This window comes from Ceratotherium simum, chromosome 34 (genome assembly GCF_057802395.1).
Source record: "Ceratotherium simum simum isolate JZ-2026a chromosome 34, ASM5780239v1, whole genome shotgun sequence".
NCBI lineage: Eukaryota > Metazoa > Chordata > Mammalia > Perissodactyla > Rhinocerotidae > Ceratotherium > Ceratotherium simum.
In genome coordinates, this window is record NC_141933.1 from 4,050,806 (window position 1) to 4,068,273 (window position 17,468).

Sequence of the window (17,468 nt, forward strand, 5' to 3'; positions counted from 1 at the left end):
ATCCTCCTTTGTCTTTAGCTGAAGATGGTATTTAAGATGAGAATTTCTGCTATTGTGTTGAGAAACGCAGTGTTTCTGGCTTCTCCCACATATACATGTTATTATACTTGGTATTATTTTCTCCTGCTAACCTGTCTTGTTAATTATTTGGCCAGCCATAAGAACCTAGAGGGAAAGGGCAGAGGGGGATTCTCCCTCTTCCCCCAACACCCCCTACCCATGCCAGCAACCCGTGCCCCTACCCAAATATCCTGGAATCCATTCCCCGCTCCTCCCTCCACCACCACACGCTGTCCCCGCCCCCCCCGTCACCCCCTACCTGGCCCATTCTAGTCACCTCTGAACCCAGCACCCTGTTCCCACTCTTGTTCCCTCCAGTCCAGCCTGCAGCCAGAGCAGCATTGAAAAATGCAAATCGGGTCACCCGCCTCCGCCTGGACCTCTTCCAGGCTTTCCCCTGCTCTCAGGACAAAAGTCAAACTCATGGCAGGTTCCAGCTGCAGAAAAAAAACCCGGAAAACAAAAGGGTACAAAGCTTCGATTGGTTTACGCAGGAAAGCACGTTGTTACAGGCCAGTAGGTGGCCGGGGTGCCCCAAGGAACCTTAAAGCTGGCACTGCCACCCAGAGCCACCACGAGGCCTCTGTCGTGCTGCATGGGCTTGCTCGTGTCAGCAGCTTCTGACTCGAAGCCCCGCCCGGGTCCTGGGCTTCGTGTGGACTCCAGCTGCAGGGGGGCTGGGAAGCAGAGTAGATGCCCTGGAAGGTGAGGGATCAGAGGGGGAGAATTTCTTAGGATGGGAAGGGTCTTCTGGAGGCTGCATCTTATATGACAAATGGTCCTGCAGCCTGCAAGGCCCCGAGCCCTCCTCCCCCTGCCCTCTGCTCAGCCTCGGGCCCTCCAGCTCCTCCAACAAGCTCTGCTCCTGTGACCGGACACAAACAGGTTCCTTACCCGCCACACAAGAGGGGCCACACAGAACTGGAACACCAGGCTTATGGCAAGGAAAGCGTTTTTATTTCTGGTGATGTTTCCTGGGAGACAAGAGTGAACCCTCAAATTTGTCTTGTCTCCCCGAAAGATGGGAGGCAAAGGGTTTTAAATGTTGCTAGGGAGAGCATGTGCTGGGGTTTAGGTAGGGGAGGGGAGCCCGTGCTGGGGTTTAGGTAGGGGAGGGGGAGCGTGTGCTGGGGTTTAGGTAGGGGAGGGGGAGCGTGTGCTGGGGTTTAGGTAGGGGAGGGGGAGCGTGTGCTGGGGTTTAGGTAGGGAGGGGAGCGTGTGCTGGGGTTTAGGTAGGGGAGGGGGAGCGTGTGCTGGGGTTTAGGTAGGGGAGGGGGAGCGTGTGCTGGGGTTTAGGTAGGGGAGGGGAGCGTGTGCTGGGGTTTAGGTAGGGGAAGGGGAGCGTGTGGCCGTGCTGGTTGGCACCTCTCCACCAGCCTGTGTTTGGCCTTGAAGACTGAATTTCTTTCCCTTGACTGGACTTTTCTGGTTAGTTTTCATCTTCAGCCTGCGTTTGGCCTGTGAGGCTGAATCTTGACGTCTAGACCTTGACATCTGGAAAAGACAGCTCACTCATGTGCTAAGGAGGGACAGAAGGACCTGGTTAGTTTTAAACAGTTGATTGTGCTGAATATGCACAGCTGCGGTTAGCGAAGCTTATCTCAAAGCTTTTGCTCTCTTCTTCTAGCTCAGGGAAGATTTTGTAACCTCTTCGTGCTCGGTTTCATGCCCTCCAGGCTCCGGGCTGGGCACATGCCGCTCCCCCTGCAAAGAGAGCACTTTATCCCTGCTCTCTCCAGCTGCTCAACTCCATCCCGCCTTCCTATCTCAGCTCACCTTTTTCTTGGTGAAGCTGTCTTCGTTCCCCCAGCCTTGGCTGGTCTCCGTGCCGCCCCTGGACCTCCCCTCCGTTTGGAACCCCACGTCTGTTTCCGTGATTTCTGCATTTCAGTCTGTCCCTCCCATGAGCACGGAAGCTCCAGGAAGGCGGCTTCTCCACGTGCCTCCTGTCCTGACAATGTCACCACAAAATACGTCTTCCACAAACGCTTGCTGAAAAGTGAACGAATGAATGACGTTGGACAGACTACTTACTCTAAACTCCATTTCCTTCTTGCACAAATATTTCACAAGTGGTCATCTGTCTTTTAAATTTGCTTATATTTTTTTGACCAGTAGGCATTTTTAGTTTTTTTAAGTAGTCAAATGGGTCAGTTTTTTATTTTATGGCCCTCTCTTTCCTCTTCAAGATGACAAATTCTCCCAGGTTTGCTTCCTTTTTTTTTTTCATTCAAATCCTGTGTGTATTTGGAATTCATTTTATTTTTTTTTTAAGATTTTATTTATTCAGTTTTTTTCCCCCCAAAGCCCCAGCAGACAGTTGTATGTCATAGGTTCACATCCTTTTTTAGTTGCTGTACGTGGGACTCGGCCTCACGTTGGAGGGAGAAGTGGTGCCTCGGGGCGCTCCCGGGATCCGAACCCAGGCCGCCAGCATCAGAGTGCGCGCACTTAACCGCTAAGCCACGGAGCCGGCCCTGGAATTCATTTTAGTAGAAGGAGTGAGGTGAGGACACAGCAATCTTTCCCAGTTGTCCCAACCCCAGTTATTAATTGTTTTCTCACTAATTTGAAGCACTATTTCTATCATATTTTAAATTCCCGTATGGTCACTATGATGCCTTTCACGCAAATATCAGAAAATCCAATCAAACTGGCTTAAAGAATTAAAAAAAAAAAGTGTTAGCTCATATGACAGGGACCCACAGGCAGAGCAAATTGATTCAGTGACTCATTGATATTTTTCTCCCAGCTATGCTGTCTGCTACACAAATGTCATTGTGATTTTGAGATGGTGTCAGGGACAACAGAGGCTGCGTGCATCCTTACCTGTGCACTTAGCCTGTGCCTTATGAACAAGTCACAGAATCCTCACAGCATCCTTTGAGGTGGGGGCTATAATAATCCATTCTGTAGAGGAGTTAATATGCCCCACGTCACAGAGCTGTAGCAGAGCTGGGATTTGAACCTGGGCAGTTGCCTCCAGTGCCAGCCTTCTGGGGAGGCCATGCCTCTCAGGGAACTCTTCACTCCATCTGTACTAGATCTACCTTAGTAATTCTGTTATCTCTTGCCCTACAGGGTCCCTCACTTTTCTTTTTTTGGCTACTCAAATTTTGCTGTGCTGAGAAAGATGGGTTAGTCTCCTAGTCTTGTCAGTCTATGTACATTTATTCGTATTTTCTGTAGTCTTTAGTTTAGGGTCTGGGGTACAGACATCAGTGGGGCCAGGGGACAGAGGGTTCTCTTTTCTCATTGTCATATAAAAATCCTGATAGGACTGGGTGGCCAGGCCTGGGTCACGCGCTCCTCGGTGAGGGCACTGGGGCTGGTTCCCCAGGCATCATGTGATGGATGCCTCCAAAGACCTCCAGGAACGAACACATGATCCCAGAGTCTTTTTACCCAGCCGAGCTGGTGTAAAGCCAAGTCGTTTGAAAACATGCACTCACTCAGGAAAAACTAAAATAATGACAGATAGTGACCTTTACTATGTGCCAGTCACTCCTAGACACTCACCACAACTTATCTCATTGAACCTCCAAGCAACCCCGGGAGAGGGAGCGTCCTACCAGGCGAGAAAGGGAGGTTTGGAGGTGGGGCTCCACCATGGGGTCAACTCAACCAGCTAGAAGGAGGTGAAGGGGGCAGCCCCAGTCTGAGCCGTTAGCTCTTTGCTAAGAACCTACTGAATGAATGCATGGATGGATGAATGAATGCATGGATGGATGGATGAATGAATGAATGCATGGATGAACGAATGCATGGATGGATGGATGAATGAATGGATGGATGGATGAATGAATGCATGGATGGATGAATGCTACGTATGTATGGATGAATGAATGGATGCACAGATGGACGGATGAATGTACGGAGGGATGGATGGATGAATGTATGCATGAATGGATGGATGGAGCATACAGCTCAGAGTGCCCAGCGTGAAGAGGTGTGTGTTCTTGTGCACATGGCATTGAGCCTGCCTGGGGATGGGGACATTTTGGGTGGCCTGCAGTGATTCAGGGAGTGGCGGCGCCTCCCTGGGGTCCCTGGCTGGACCTGAGACTAGGTGGCATGAAGGGCAAATCCCAGGTCTCGGTCACCATGGGACACGCTGGTTGGGGGCACCGGGCATTGGTGACGGACAGAGTGGCAGGCTGGCCCCCATGGGGATGCTGCCGGCCTGCCCGCTCCCACCCATGCTGGACATCTCAGAGCCTGAGCGCCCCCCTGGCTCAGCCTAAAGCAAGCTCACTGGGGAATCTCAGTTCCTTGCCTGCAGGGAACTGAGGCCCCGTGGGACACCCGGGCCTGGCCTTTTATTCTTGTGGCTTATTTATCTGCTCAGCACACACACAGTAAGCCCTCACTCACACAGCTGGGGACAGTACTGGAAGCGGCAGCAAAGAGGAATCCACAGGTTGCAGCCCTCAGGGAGCTGAGGCTGGTGCAGGGAGGACCAGGGCCAGGAAGGGGCCTCCTGAGGGTAGTGGGGGCTCGGGCAAGGCTGCCATCAGACCGGCCATCTGAGCTGGGCCTTGGGCCAGCAAGGACTGGGGTGCAGGATAGAGAAAACAGCTGGGGCAGACCCTGGGGGTGGGTGTTCAGGGAACAAGTTGCACAGGGCTGGCACCCCTCCTGTGCATCATGACGCTGTGGATTAGGATTGGTCTTGAGGGGCCTGGGGACCCTCGGAGCTGGGCTTCTCCGGCCAGAAACCCCTCTGGAAGGCGTAACAGGGATCCAGACTCCCAGTGAGGAACAAGGTTTTATTTATAATAATGTTACTTCAATAAATACAAATCTAAGGCCAGACATAAGCTTATGCCTCCGGCTCTCGTAAACTATAAAATGCCAGTAAAATGACAAACTAGGGAGAGAAAAGCCTGCAAAACAGATAGAATTTAAATTCACAACATAATTAAATGCATGGTTAATTTAATACGAGGTATGATTCTTTAATTGTGGTAAAATATACATAACATAAAACTTACCCTTTTAGCCATTTTTTTTTTGGGGGGTGGGGGAAGATCTGCCCTGAGCTAACATCCGCTGCCAGTCATCCTCCATTCTGTATGTGGGTCACCGTCACAGCACGGTGGACGAATGGTGCAGGTTCGTGCCTGGGATCTGAACCTGTAAACCCCAGGCTGCCGAAGCAGAGCGCGTGAACTTAACCACTACGCCACCGGGCTGGACCTTTTAGCCATTAAGTGCCACTGAGTGCATTCACAATGCTGTGCAACCATCACCACCATGCATCTCCAGAACTATGTCACCTCCTCGGATAGCTCTGTCTCATGAAACAACACGTTTTGCTGAAACAAAGTAGCCGCCTCGTGTCTACAGACCCTCATCAGGCGGGTTTGGGAAGTGGGGAAGCCTGCACAGCACTGCCGGGGGGTCTGGGGTACTCACTGGCCCACTGTGCTTCTCTAGTCAAGCCCCACCAGGATGGCTTCCTCTACGTCATGTGGCTTTTCCTCGATGACGACCCCATTCATGCCCTGAATCGGCCTGTTTCTTGGTGACAACTGATGTGGTTGGTATACACGTGTGACTCTTGCCACAGTGTCTCAACTTAGTTAATGACTTAAGAAACTGAGGGCTCCTTTGATGAAAATGGATTTCACTTGCAAATGTCCCCTGTAAGAGAGGTTTTCCTCTGTATCAGCAGATGAAGGGTGACTGGCCATCTTCACATGAGCACACGCAACCCCAAATCATGCCTGCCTATCTAGTTCCAAACACAATGCACACAGGAATCCTGTGGTTAGAAAGCAGTCAGCAAGATGACTCAGAACAGCTACCATGGAAATAAAAAGACAAAACTCAACAATATGCGGAGAGAGCTTGTGGTTTCCGGGAATACAGTGGGGGTCTGTAGTGTGACTCGATTTGTGTTTCTGGCTGTGGGTGGGGGTGGAAGGGGCAGGGAGGAACAGAGGCGGGGCTGTCCCCAGAGGAGCGGTGCGGCTCTGCTGGGGCAGGCGGGCAGGAGGAGAGGGGTAGAAAGGAGCCTTGTGAGGTCATCCAGATCTGGTGCTGTCACACACAGGGGAGCCCAAGGAGGAGGGGCCCGGGTCTGGGCGGACTGTGGTGTGGGCCTGGAACTGGGCACAGGGTACTGGGAGATGCTGAGTTGAGGTGTGTGGTGGGCAGAATAACGCCCACCTCCCCAGGTGCCCACGTCCTAATCCCCAAAACCCATGAATATGCTCCCTTGCATGGCAAAAGAGCTGCCCCTAGGTGGCTCACCACATGGGTCTGGGGGGCCTCAGAGAAAGACGTGGGGGCACCAGGGACCTGGGATGGGTGAAACCAAGGGCCTGTGCTCCCTTGGGGGTTCAGAGTGAGCGTGGTGGACGGGTGCTAGGAGTGGGTGTGAAGGAGGCTGAAGTGGAGTGGCCAGAAAGGAAGGAGGAAAACCAGAAGAAAATTTCACGGGAGAATGGTGAAGAGAAGCGTCCGACTCCCTCGAGGTTGAGCAAGACAGAACAAAGCGTCCAACAGATTGGGCAACCTGTGACTTGTGCAAGTGCAGTTCAGGGGAGTGGCCTGGGACGCTGGGGAGGATGATGGCGCGGATGAGGAGGGAGCAAGCGGGGAGGGAAGAGGATGGACGAGGGTCCCTGCCCCCACAGGAAGAGCCCAGAGGGGGCTGAAGCTGGGCACTGTGCAGGGGCCAGAGGCCGAGGGAGCCGACCCTCTGTTGCAGGAAACGCTTGATCAAACTCCCCTTCATTGGCCTGAAATCCCCCACAAAGCACACATTTGGACCTTTCTTTCCCTCTCTTTCTCAGGGGAAAAAAGATTAAGAGCAGAATGTGGCTCTCAACTTCAGCTTTCAAGCAAACCACGGGAATTGTGTGCACCTTCATCAGAAATATAAATTTCACATGACTGCAAAAAAATATAGAGGAACGTGGATGGTTTTTTTTGTAAAGTTGCCATGAGAAATCCTTGTCCAAAAATTGTAGCAGCTCCCTGCCTAGGGTGGGTGTAACGGACTCCATCCCAAAGGTCACACTTGCTTAGATGTCAATCCGATCTGTCCCAGGAGAGGTTATAAAAAGATCCAGAACACCTTCTGCCTTGAAGCAGGGTTCAGATGTGAGGGAGAAAGCGACATCTCAGGCCTAGAGGCCAAATGCCAGGCTCCAGCGCAGGGAGACCCCGAAGAACAGAACAGCCTTTCGACAGACCCCCAGGCTCTGGGTGACATGTCACTGCCCATTTTTAAGGTCCCTGAGAGGCAGGTCGCACAGATTTGGGGAAGCACTTTTTATCTGATGGCCCCCTTTTAGGGTCATGGAGCCACCAAGGGGCGGAGCCAGGATTAGAACCCAGGTGAGACTGGAAAGCCCACACGCTCCACGGCTCCTTGGACACGCTCCCCACTGAACAGCCCACGCTACACCTATCACTGTATCTGGTGGGCAATGAGGACAGACACGACAGAAAACGTAGGCAACACAGAAAGTATAAACAACTCTATCATGCAGAAAATCATCGCTCTCAGGCACTTGCTGTCTTTTCCCACTTTGAGCGCCCATGGAAAGCGTTCTCCTTCCACTGCGTGCATACTTTTATTATGCTTTCTCTTTCTGTTTTACAATGTCGGGCCAATTCTGTGCTTCCTGAGGGCAGGCTGCTCGTCCTGCTCAGCCGAGCCCCGGTGCTGGCACAGGGCCAGCGATGGTGGCCGGGGCCTGGATGAATCCACGGAGGCTTCTCTCTGGCTCTGAGCCCCCGTCTCCAGGGGGCAGTGTCTGGTGCAAGTTCACCCCACGTCACCCTGCTCTACAGCTTTCCCCCAGCACACACTCCGAGCGCCGGCCAGAGAGGACTTGCTCACCCAGCACCTCCTCTTCTGCCTCGTGCTGGGTACGATCAGGTCACACAGCAGACGGGGCAAGGTGGCTCCTCCTCCCTCACCGCACGGCCTCTGCGGGGCCACAGGAGTTAGCCAGCGGCAGAGCTGGGGACCAACAGGAGTTAGCCAGCGGCAGAGCTGGGGACCAAGCCCTTCGTGGTGCTTGGGGATCCCCTGTCGTCAAACCCTCTATCAGAACCCCCAGTGTGACGGAGAGTCTGGGTTCCTTCCAGGTGAGAAGGACGTGGGGCGGCTGTCAGGATGTTCGGCACGTCCACGTTTCAGTAGTTTATGCCCTAGACCAGGAGGGAGTGGCGGAACCTCTGAAACCTGCCTCTGTTCAAGAAACATGCACCTTTTCCAGAAAACCTACTTCCCAAAGCTACCTATTAGCCCAGCCACTCTCATTTATCGATGGGGATGATGTCTGTCGTGCACAGAACCAGCCCTGACCTGAGGCTTGAAGAGGCAGGCGCCACTGCAGGCGGGGAAAGCAGATTGTCTAACACAAGGTCACATACCCGTGAGGGACCGACACCGCTCAGCTGCCTGGTAGCACCCCACACTTGTGATGAACTGGCCAACACTTGGGCTCCCGGCCAGGCTTGCAGGGTCAACAGGGCAGGGCCACTTCTGTCTTGTTTACTGCTATGGTCCCAGCTCCTGGCACAGTGCCCAGTGTCAGTAAGCATGTGCTGAAGGTGTGTATGGGGTGCTCAGAGGTCGGGCACACAGCTTTCTGGGGACAGTGCTGCTAGGATCTCAGCAACCCAAGGGCAAGGCAGCACGGCATGACATCACATGCGGCTTTCCCAAGGTCACAGTTGGAGGACTGGGACAAGGGACGGCCACTTGGCTCTCGGAGGCCTCTTGGAGGTACGCAGGGCCCAGAGTGGGCGGAAGCTGCCCTCTGGGCAACCAAAGCTTGCTGAGGGTGACCACTCCCCTCCTCAGTGCTCTGCGGAGCTGTCATGAGATCCAGCCACCATGTTCACAGGCTGAGCCCAGGAAAAGCTGCCAGGGATCCTGAAATCGGCTGCGAGGGGACTTCTGAGACTATGTGAAATCAGATAATCTATAGGAATGGAAAGTTCTTTGTAATATGTGGGATTCCACTGTAAAGGCACTTGCTTTAACAGGATTACCTTAGAAGCAGGAAGAAAGATTACTTTTTAAAATTATAGCATCCAGCTCCCTTGCCAGTTCTGTTATCAGAAAGATAGTGATTTTAACACAAAATAGTGACCAACGGTGGCATCACAGGAATCAGGACACTTCTAAGCACTCACACGTGTAGAGTGGTGACTGCGCCCCAGTCACGTCTGAGGGCCTCAGCGTGTCCTCACACACCTGACTGCCCTACTCTGCGGCCTCCGAGGAGCCTCCACCCAGCCAAGGGCCACGAGCTGGAGCACGGGTGCCCCGGTCAGGGTGCCTCTCACCCCCGCCCCGCCTGCCCCGGTTCAGTCTACACTGGAGGCCTCAGAGCCTGGGGCCAACTGCGGGGGCAGCAGAACGACCTGCTGGTGACAAGCGTGGGCTCTGGAGGACGGTGCTGGTTCCAACCCCAGCTCTCCCGTCACTACGGACCTTCCTCCAGCTCCTGACTCTGTGCTCACCTCCGCACCTGTAGAACAAGCACGGCGACAACCGTAATTCGTACAGATTCCTTCTATGTGCTGGACGTGGTTCTAAACTTCCTCCTGTGGGAACAGTTTAATGGGGACAAGAGAATCTCCCCTGCAGGGCGATCATGAGGGGTCCAGGGATGCGTCTGTACAGTGCCCACAGCCCCGCCTGGCAGAGTAAGCACTGGGTAAACGCTGCTTGGACTCACAAGGCAGGCAGCCTGCGGCGCTGCGGGCGCCGGCCTCTCACCCTGGCTCACCGTTAGGTCTTCACAACACCACCCGTGGAAGGCACTCAGTCAGTCCAGTGGAGGAAGCCAAGTCCACAGGCGCAGACGCCCTGGCTCCCTGGAGAAGAGCCGCTGGGTCGTCAGGAGGCTCCCGAGGCAGGCCCGTCTGAGTCCCATGACATTAGGGACACAGAGCTGCCAGCACTCTCCTGGTCCCGGAGGGCCCGGGCCTGCTGCTCCTCCTGGATGTAGTCGGCCACCAGGTTCAGCCGGCAGGCCCGGAGCGCCCCCACCAGGTGGGACACGGCCGCGTCGCCCCGGTTGGTGTTCTTCCAGACTCGCAGCGACTCCCTCACCTGTTCCGTCAGGTTCCGGGGATACCTCTCCTCGATGGCATCAATCTTGGCGTCTGACACTTTCAGCTGACGAGCCAGTCTCTTCCAGTCCTTCCCCACGTTATCACATATGAGGTCGAAGGCTGCCTGCAGGTCTGCGGAGGGACAGAACAAACGGCTTACCCGAGGTTTGGGAGTCCTGCAGGAGACCCGTAACCCCACGCTCTGACGGGTTTCTGGGGGCTGTCCCAAGTGCTGGGACACCAGAGGTCCTCTTGCAGAGGCTGAAGTCACCCAGCAGCAGAGGGGCCGGGGAATGTTACAGGAAGCCCAAGAGTGGCCTCCAATCCTGTCCAAGCCAACCCCACCCAAAAACACTACCCAAGAGGTGGGGCCTGCTGAAGCCTTGATGGCCAGGGTGGGCTGTCGTCAGGCTCCCTGCTTAGGACAGGCGGAACTGGGGAAGGGGCTGGGAAGGTCAGAAGGCAGGAAATGGGGCTGCTCTCCCATGCCACCCCGTAGCGGGCTACATGGTGACCCCTAAAAAGATGTGTCCTCATCAAATCCCTGGAACCGTGAATGTTAACTCATTTGGAAAAGGGTCTCTGCAGATGTGATTAAGCTGAGGATCTCAAGACGAGGAGATCATCCTGCATTATCCAGATGGGCCCTAAATCCAGTGACAAGTGTCTTTATAAGACATACACAGAGGCAGAGATTGGAGCCATGTGGCCACAAGCCAAGGAACGCCTGGAGCCCTGGAAGAGGCAGGAAGGTCCCTCCCCTACAGCCTCCGGAAGGCGTATGGCCCTCATGACACCTTCATTTCAGATTTCTGGCGCCAGAACTGTAAGAGGACCAATTTCTGTGGCTTTAAGCCACCAAGTTTGTGGTCATTTGTATGGCGGCCCTAGGAAACTAATACACACCCCAGTTCTTATCTTGGAAGCTGCTGTGACCAATCACCAGTCTTTTGGTCCCCGGCTACCACGTCCTCATCTGCTGAAAAGCCACTACTGAGACCAGCAAACTGGGCACTACAGACCATTACAGGCTGTTTCTGAAATGGAAGGAGAGGAGAGGGAAGGACAAGACGCTGGAGAGTGGCTCCTGCAAGTTTGCATCTCCAGGTACAGGCCCCGGAGACGCTGTCAGCCTGTGTGCCAACTCCTCCAGCTCTGACAGCCCCGTGTTACTTTGACCATTTGTACAGATGACGAAACCGAAAGGGAAGTGACTTTTCTGCTGTCACACAGCTAGACAATGGCAGAGCTAGGATGTGAAACCCTGACAGTCTCCTGCCAAGTCCACTCTTAACCATCATGCAAAAACCACCTTCTGTAAAAGACTAAGACAGACTGCCCCTTATCACCTCAGCCACACCTGCTGCTGGCCTTCTGGTGTACTTTCCTCCAACACAGTAACTACATGAACGAAAACAAATACAGACATACACATATAAATCGAAAACGTTATCACCTATACCTTGTGGACTGCCTTTTAAATGTATTATATTGGCATTCTCCCCGCCATTGAGTAGCCTTGAAAACATAATTATTCTAAGTCCCATTTTGTTAGTCTGGCGCTGTGTGTGTACGTGTACGTATACGATCTGAATCCGACTGCTCTCAGGCAGAGCTGTGCTGCTCAGTTCACCACCAATAAGCACCAGTCCCTATGGAGTGATACCCATGCTATCCTTTTTCGGTTCAGTGACTGAATGACAAATTCCAGGCCACAGCTCCAGGCCTGTGAGGGGTGGCCCCAAAGCACTCCCCAACCCTCCTCCCTCAGACTCTGAGAACAGAGGGGTATGGCTGAGGAAGCCTGCTGTACTCAGGTCTCATTTTTACTCCCGGAATCCTCTGCAAGCCACAGGGCAGGATGGGGAGAGGAGGTGCCTTCGAGCAGGGTAGGAAGCTACTACAGAATGGACTCCATCAGAGAGGCAGGGTAGTGGCTAATACCACCCACCCGGGGGCCAGACTGCCTCCGTTCAGCCCTAACTGGTTAGTTATGGGCTGTGCATCCTGGGCAAGTCACTTAACCTCTCAGCCACAGTCCCCTCACTCGTAAAACAAGAACAATGGCAGGTAATGGTATCTAACTAATGGGTTATTGTGAAAATTAAATATGTGAAGTGGCTGGAACAGTAACTGGCATACTGTAAGCCCCTGTCAGAGTTATCATCATTCTCAGACAGCGGCGATGGGCACCAGCTGGGCACACTCCCAGAGGCAGAAGGGAAGTGAAGGCTGCAGCACAGGGTCACTCAACTTCTGCCCCACCCTCTCTACCAACTCCTCCCCACCCAGAGTAATTTCTCACCTACCTGGAGGGAGTGGGGTGGTGGAGAAAATACTGAGGTTGGAGGGTGGGTGGCCCTGCTCTGCAACCTAGTTAATCTAGCTAACATTTCTGAGTTTTGGTTCTCCCATCTGCAAAGGGGGCAAGTCACCCTCACCCAGAGCTGTTTAGAGAAAACTCACGCCAACCAAACCCGGTAAAGGTTAGGTGCCAGCAGACTTGCAACAGGTACTGTGGGGCAAACTGGCCCTGCCTCTCCCAGCCCTTGTCCCCATTCCCTGCCCCAAGCCCCAGTCCCCGTTCCCAGCCTCCCGCCCGCCCCCCAGTCCCCTTCCCCAGTCCCTGTACCCTGCCCCCATCCCTAGTCCCTGTCCTCAGTCGCCCGCCCACCCCCCAGTCCCATTCCCCAGTCCCCTGCTCCTAGTCCCCTTCCCCAGGCTCTATTCCCTGTCCCCAGCCCCTTTCCCTAGTCCTCGTTTCCAGTTCTCCGCCCGCTCGCCCCCAGTCCCATTCCCCAGTCCCCGTCTCCTGCCCCCAGCCCCCTTCCCCAGGCCCCGTCCCTGTCCCCAGCCCCCTCCCCAGGCCCCGTCCCTGTCCCCAGCCCCTTCCCCAGGCTCCTGTCCCCTGTCCCCAGCCCCTTCCCCAGGCCCCGTCCCCTGTCCCCAGCCCCTTCCCCAGGCCCCGTCCCTGTCCCCAGCCCCCTTCCCCAGGCCCCGTCCCTGTCCCCAGCCCCTTCCCCAGGCTCTATCCCTGTCCCCAGCCCCCTTCCCCAGGCCCTGTCCCTGTCCCCAGCCCCCTCCCCAGGCCCCGTCCCCTGTCCCCAGCCCCTTCCCCAGGCCCCGTCCCCTGTCCCCAGCCCCCTTCCCCAGGCCCCGTCCCTGTCCCCAGCCCCCTTCCCCAGGCTCTATCCCTGTCCCCAGCCCCCTTCCCTAGTCCTCCTTCCCAGTTCTCCGCCCGCTCGCCCCCCAGTCCCATTCCCCAGTCCCCTTCCCCAGGCCCCGTCCCCTGTGCCCAGCCCCCTTCCCTAGTCCCCGCCCGCTTGGCCCCCACCCCCCGTCCCCCGCCCCCAGCCCCGGTGCCAGTCCCTAGTCCGCGACCCCCGTCCCCCGCCCACCTTGCTCCTCCGGCGCGGCGCCGCCCGCCGCCCCCGCCTCGTAGTCGTCCAGGCGGCGCAGCAGGTCGTGGCGCCGCAGGGAGGCGAGCAGCTCGCGCAGCAGCGCCGTGTGCTCGGGGTCCAGCTCGTTCTGCTCGAGCAGCACGGAGAAGAGGTCCAGGCCGCTCTGCACGCGCTCCAGCTTCCTCTTGCCCACGCGGCCCTGGCACAGGAACTTGAGCTCGGTCAGCTCGCCGCTCGACAGGCCGGCCGACACCGAGTGCAGCAGCACAAGGAAAGGGTCCATGGCGGCGGGCGACGCCCCGCGCCCCAGGGCCTCCCGGGTCCAGCGCCCCGCACCAGGCCCCACCACCGGAAATCCCCTGCGCGGCACGTACGCCCGACGTCTCGCGAGAACTCCAGGACCCGCGCATGCGCCCCGAGGCCGACCGTAGCCGTTTCCGCCCGGGTGGCGCGCCGCCGCCGCCAGGGGCCGCCCCAGACAGAGGGCGAGGACTTCTGCGCCTGCGCCCTGCGGACCTCCTCCTTCGTTGGGGGACGTGGGTCTTTGGGGGTCCGCGGACTGGGAGAGCGGGCCTGGCTTTCCTGTGGACTGCGGCGCTGCGGATGCCGATAATAAAAGCAAATTTATTTTTACATTGTGAAAATTCATGTCCTTTCGTGCTGCCTGGACATCTGTAGCGGAAAAGACTTTGGAGGTTTATTTAGGTTTTAAAGTTTAATTAATATTTGATTTTTAAAGTTATAGTCATTTATGCTTTTGAAAGCTTTTAGCGTTTGTCGAGCGCCTACAGCGTGCCACGCAGGAGGTGCTGGGACAAATTCGGGAACAAAGCCCGGAAGGTCCACGCGGGCCCGGAGCTTACGTCATCAGTACCCGAGCTTACGTAATACGGATAAGCAAGGGCAGGGTGCCGGGGTGAATGCGAGCGGCAAAGGGCGGGAGGGTGGGGAGTGTGGAGGCGGGGGCTGCTGCACGTTTCGGGGGTGGGGGTGGTCAGAGCGGGCCTCACCGTGCAGGTGCGGATGCAGGTGTGGCTGCAGGTGCAGAGGGTGAGGGGCCAGGTGTGTGGGTGTGGGGGGAAGAGTGCTGGGTCGGGGGCGCAGCAAGAGCCCCCAGGTGCGGATGCAGGTGCAGAGGGTGAGGGGCCAGGTGTGTGGGTGTGGGGGGAAGAGTGCTGGGGCCGGGGCGCAGCAAGAGCCCCCAGGTGAAAGCCAAGGTCCTGGGGGCCGTGGCGGGGAGCAGCTGGTCTGGAGCAGAGTGGTGAGCCAGGGGGAGGTCAGGGAGGGGAGGGGGCGGATTAGGAGGGGCCTCAGAGGTGGTCCTTACCCATCTTTTTTTTGTGTGTGTGTGAGGAAGGTCAGCCCTGAGCTAAGATCCATGCTAATCCTCCTCCTTTTGCTGAGGAAGACCGGCTCTGAGCTAACATCTATTGCCAACCCTCCTTTTTTTTTTCCCCCCAAAACCCCAGTAGATAGTTGTATGTCATAGTTGCACATCCTTCTAGTAGCTGTGTGTGGGATGCGGCCTCAGCATGGCCAGACAAGCAATGCGTGGGTGTGCGCCCTGGATCTGAACCCTGGGCCGGGAGCAGAGCGCCCGCACTTAACTGCCAAGCCATGGGGCTGGCCGGGTAAGAACCCGTCTTTAGTGCCCCTGCAGTGTGTGAGTGGAGGAGTGACGCCATCTGAGTTACCTTAAAAATATATAGATACTGTATATCTATTTAATTGAGACAGAACTCATGTTCTATATAACTCACTCTTTTAAAGTGTACAATTCAGTGATTTTTAGTATATTCATAAGGTTGTGCAACCTTCACTGTTAGCTAATTTTAGAACATTTTCATCCCCCCAGGTAAGAACCTGGTACCTGTTAGCAGTCATTTCCTTCCCCCCTCCTCCTCTCAGCCCTTGGCAACCACTAATTTACTTTCTCTTTGGATTTGACTATTCTGGACATTACATGTAAATGGAACCATACACTATAAGGCCTTTGCGCCTGGTTTCTTTCACTGAACATCGTGTTTTCAAGGTTCCTCCATGCTGTAGTGTGTGTCGGTGCTTCATTCCTTTTCATGGGTCAATAGTATTCCATCAGATGGGTAGACTGTTTGTTTATGCAGTCATCAGCTGATGGACATTTTGATTGTTTTCACCTTTTGGCCATTATGAATAATGCTGCTATGAACTCTGAGTTACATTTTTAAAGAATCACTCTGCTAGGGTAGAAGCCAGGGAACCCCATAATAATCCTGATGAGAGATGGGGGGTACTTGGACTGAGTGCAGTGGAAAGGATAAGAAGGGAGCAACCTTTTCATTTGGGGTGTACGTACATGAGAGGAATTAAGGATGCTTGTAAGGTTTGAAGGATGGAGCATCCGTCCATTGATGGACCTGGGGAAGGTTCGGGTGGGGTGGGTTTGGGGGAGGACCTGTAAGAGATATTGACTGGACAGTGGGGTGCATAGGACAACGGCTTGGGACAGAGATCTGGGAGGGAGCTGTGAATTTGGGAGTGTTCCGCAGGTAGGTGGTGTTTGTGATGGTTAATTTCACATGTCAACTCCTGCCAGAGTGTAAGCACTTGGATGGCAGGGCCTCCAAACACCCAGAACACTGGCCAGCACTTCATAGCTGCTCACAAAATATTTTGAGTGAATGAATCTTATATAAGTCATGGCTAATTTGAGTCTCCGTTTGCATAATTTTATCTCCGTCTGACCCTCTACCTCGCAGTCTGTAGCTGGTATTTTCATCTTCTTTATATGATCTTTCACAAAGCAGCAGTTTTAACTTTTGATGAGGTCCAATTTATCAAATTTTACTTTTATGGTTTGTGCTTGTGTCATCAAGTCTAAGATCTCTTTGCTTAACCACGGGTCCCAAAGATTTCTCTTTATTTTTTCCTAAAAGTTTTACATTTAAGCCTACAATCTGTTTTGGGTTAATTTTTACATAAGGTGTAAGGTTTAGGTTTCGGTTTTTTTTGCCTATAGGTGTCCACTTGCTCCGACACCATTTGTTGACAAAGCTATCCTTCTCCCATTGGATCCATTTCGCACCTTTGTCAAAAATCCACTGAGGGTGTTTGATCCATTTCTGGGCTCTGTGTTCTGTTCCATTCATCTGTGTTTCTGTCCCTCCACCAATGCCACCAGTTCTTGATGTGTCACTGTATAGTGAACCTTAATTTGGCAGAGTAATTCTTCCCACTTGATGCTACTTTATCAAGACTGTTTTAGCTATTCTAGGGTCTGTGTCTTTCTATATAAATTCAAAAATAAGCTTGCCTGTGTAAAAAACAAAACTTGCTGGGCTTTTGATAGGAATTGCATTAAACGTATGGGTCAATTTGGGGAGAATTGGCATTTTTACTATGTTGAATCTTCCAATCTATAAACACGGTATGCCTCTCTGTTTATTTAGCTCTTTAATTTCTTTTATCAGCATTTAAAAAATTTCAGCATAGAGATCCTATGCATGGTTTGTTAAGTGCATATGTAGTATTTCATTTTCTCTGGAGTGATTTTAAATGCCATCACATTTTAAATTTTGATTTCTGCATGTTCGTGGTTAGTATACAGACATGTGATTGATTCTGTGTGTTGACTTTTTTTGTCCTGTAACCTTGCTGAACTCATTTGTTAGTTCAGGAGTGTTTTTGTTTAGATTCTTTGGGATTTTTTATGTAGACGATCACGTTATCTGCAAACAGAGATAGATTTATTTTTTTCTGTCCCATCTGTATGCCTTTTATTTCTTTTCCTTGCTTTATTGCATTGGCAACGACTTCCAGTGCTATGTTGAATAAGCAGAGAACAGACATCCTTGGCTTGTTCCTGATCTGGGTCGTTCCCCATGAAATGTGATGTTAGCTTCGGGGTGTTGTTTTTTTTTTTTTTTTGTAAATGCT

General features: G+C 53.8%; 1 protein-coding gene across 1 annotated transcript; it reads right to left on the reverse strand.

The window, feature by feature from the left end:
* Positions 1–4,815: 4,815 nt before the first annotated feature.
* Positions 4,816–13,907, reverse strand: FADD (Fas associated via death domain). The gene is made up of 2 exons (XM_087422507.1): positions 13,551–13,907; positions 4,816–10,284 (listed from the first exon to the last, which is right to left on the reverse strand). Exons 1-2 carry the CDS (start codon positions 13,834–13,836, stop codon positions 9,935–9,937), a joined length of 636 nt encoding a protein of 211 aa, XP_087278633.1. The 5' UTR covers positions 13,837–13,907; the 3' UTR covers positions 4,816–9,934.
* Positions 13,908–17,468: the final 3,561 nt, after the last annotated feature.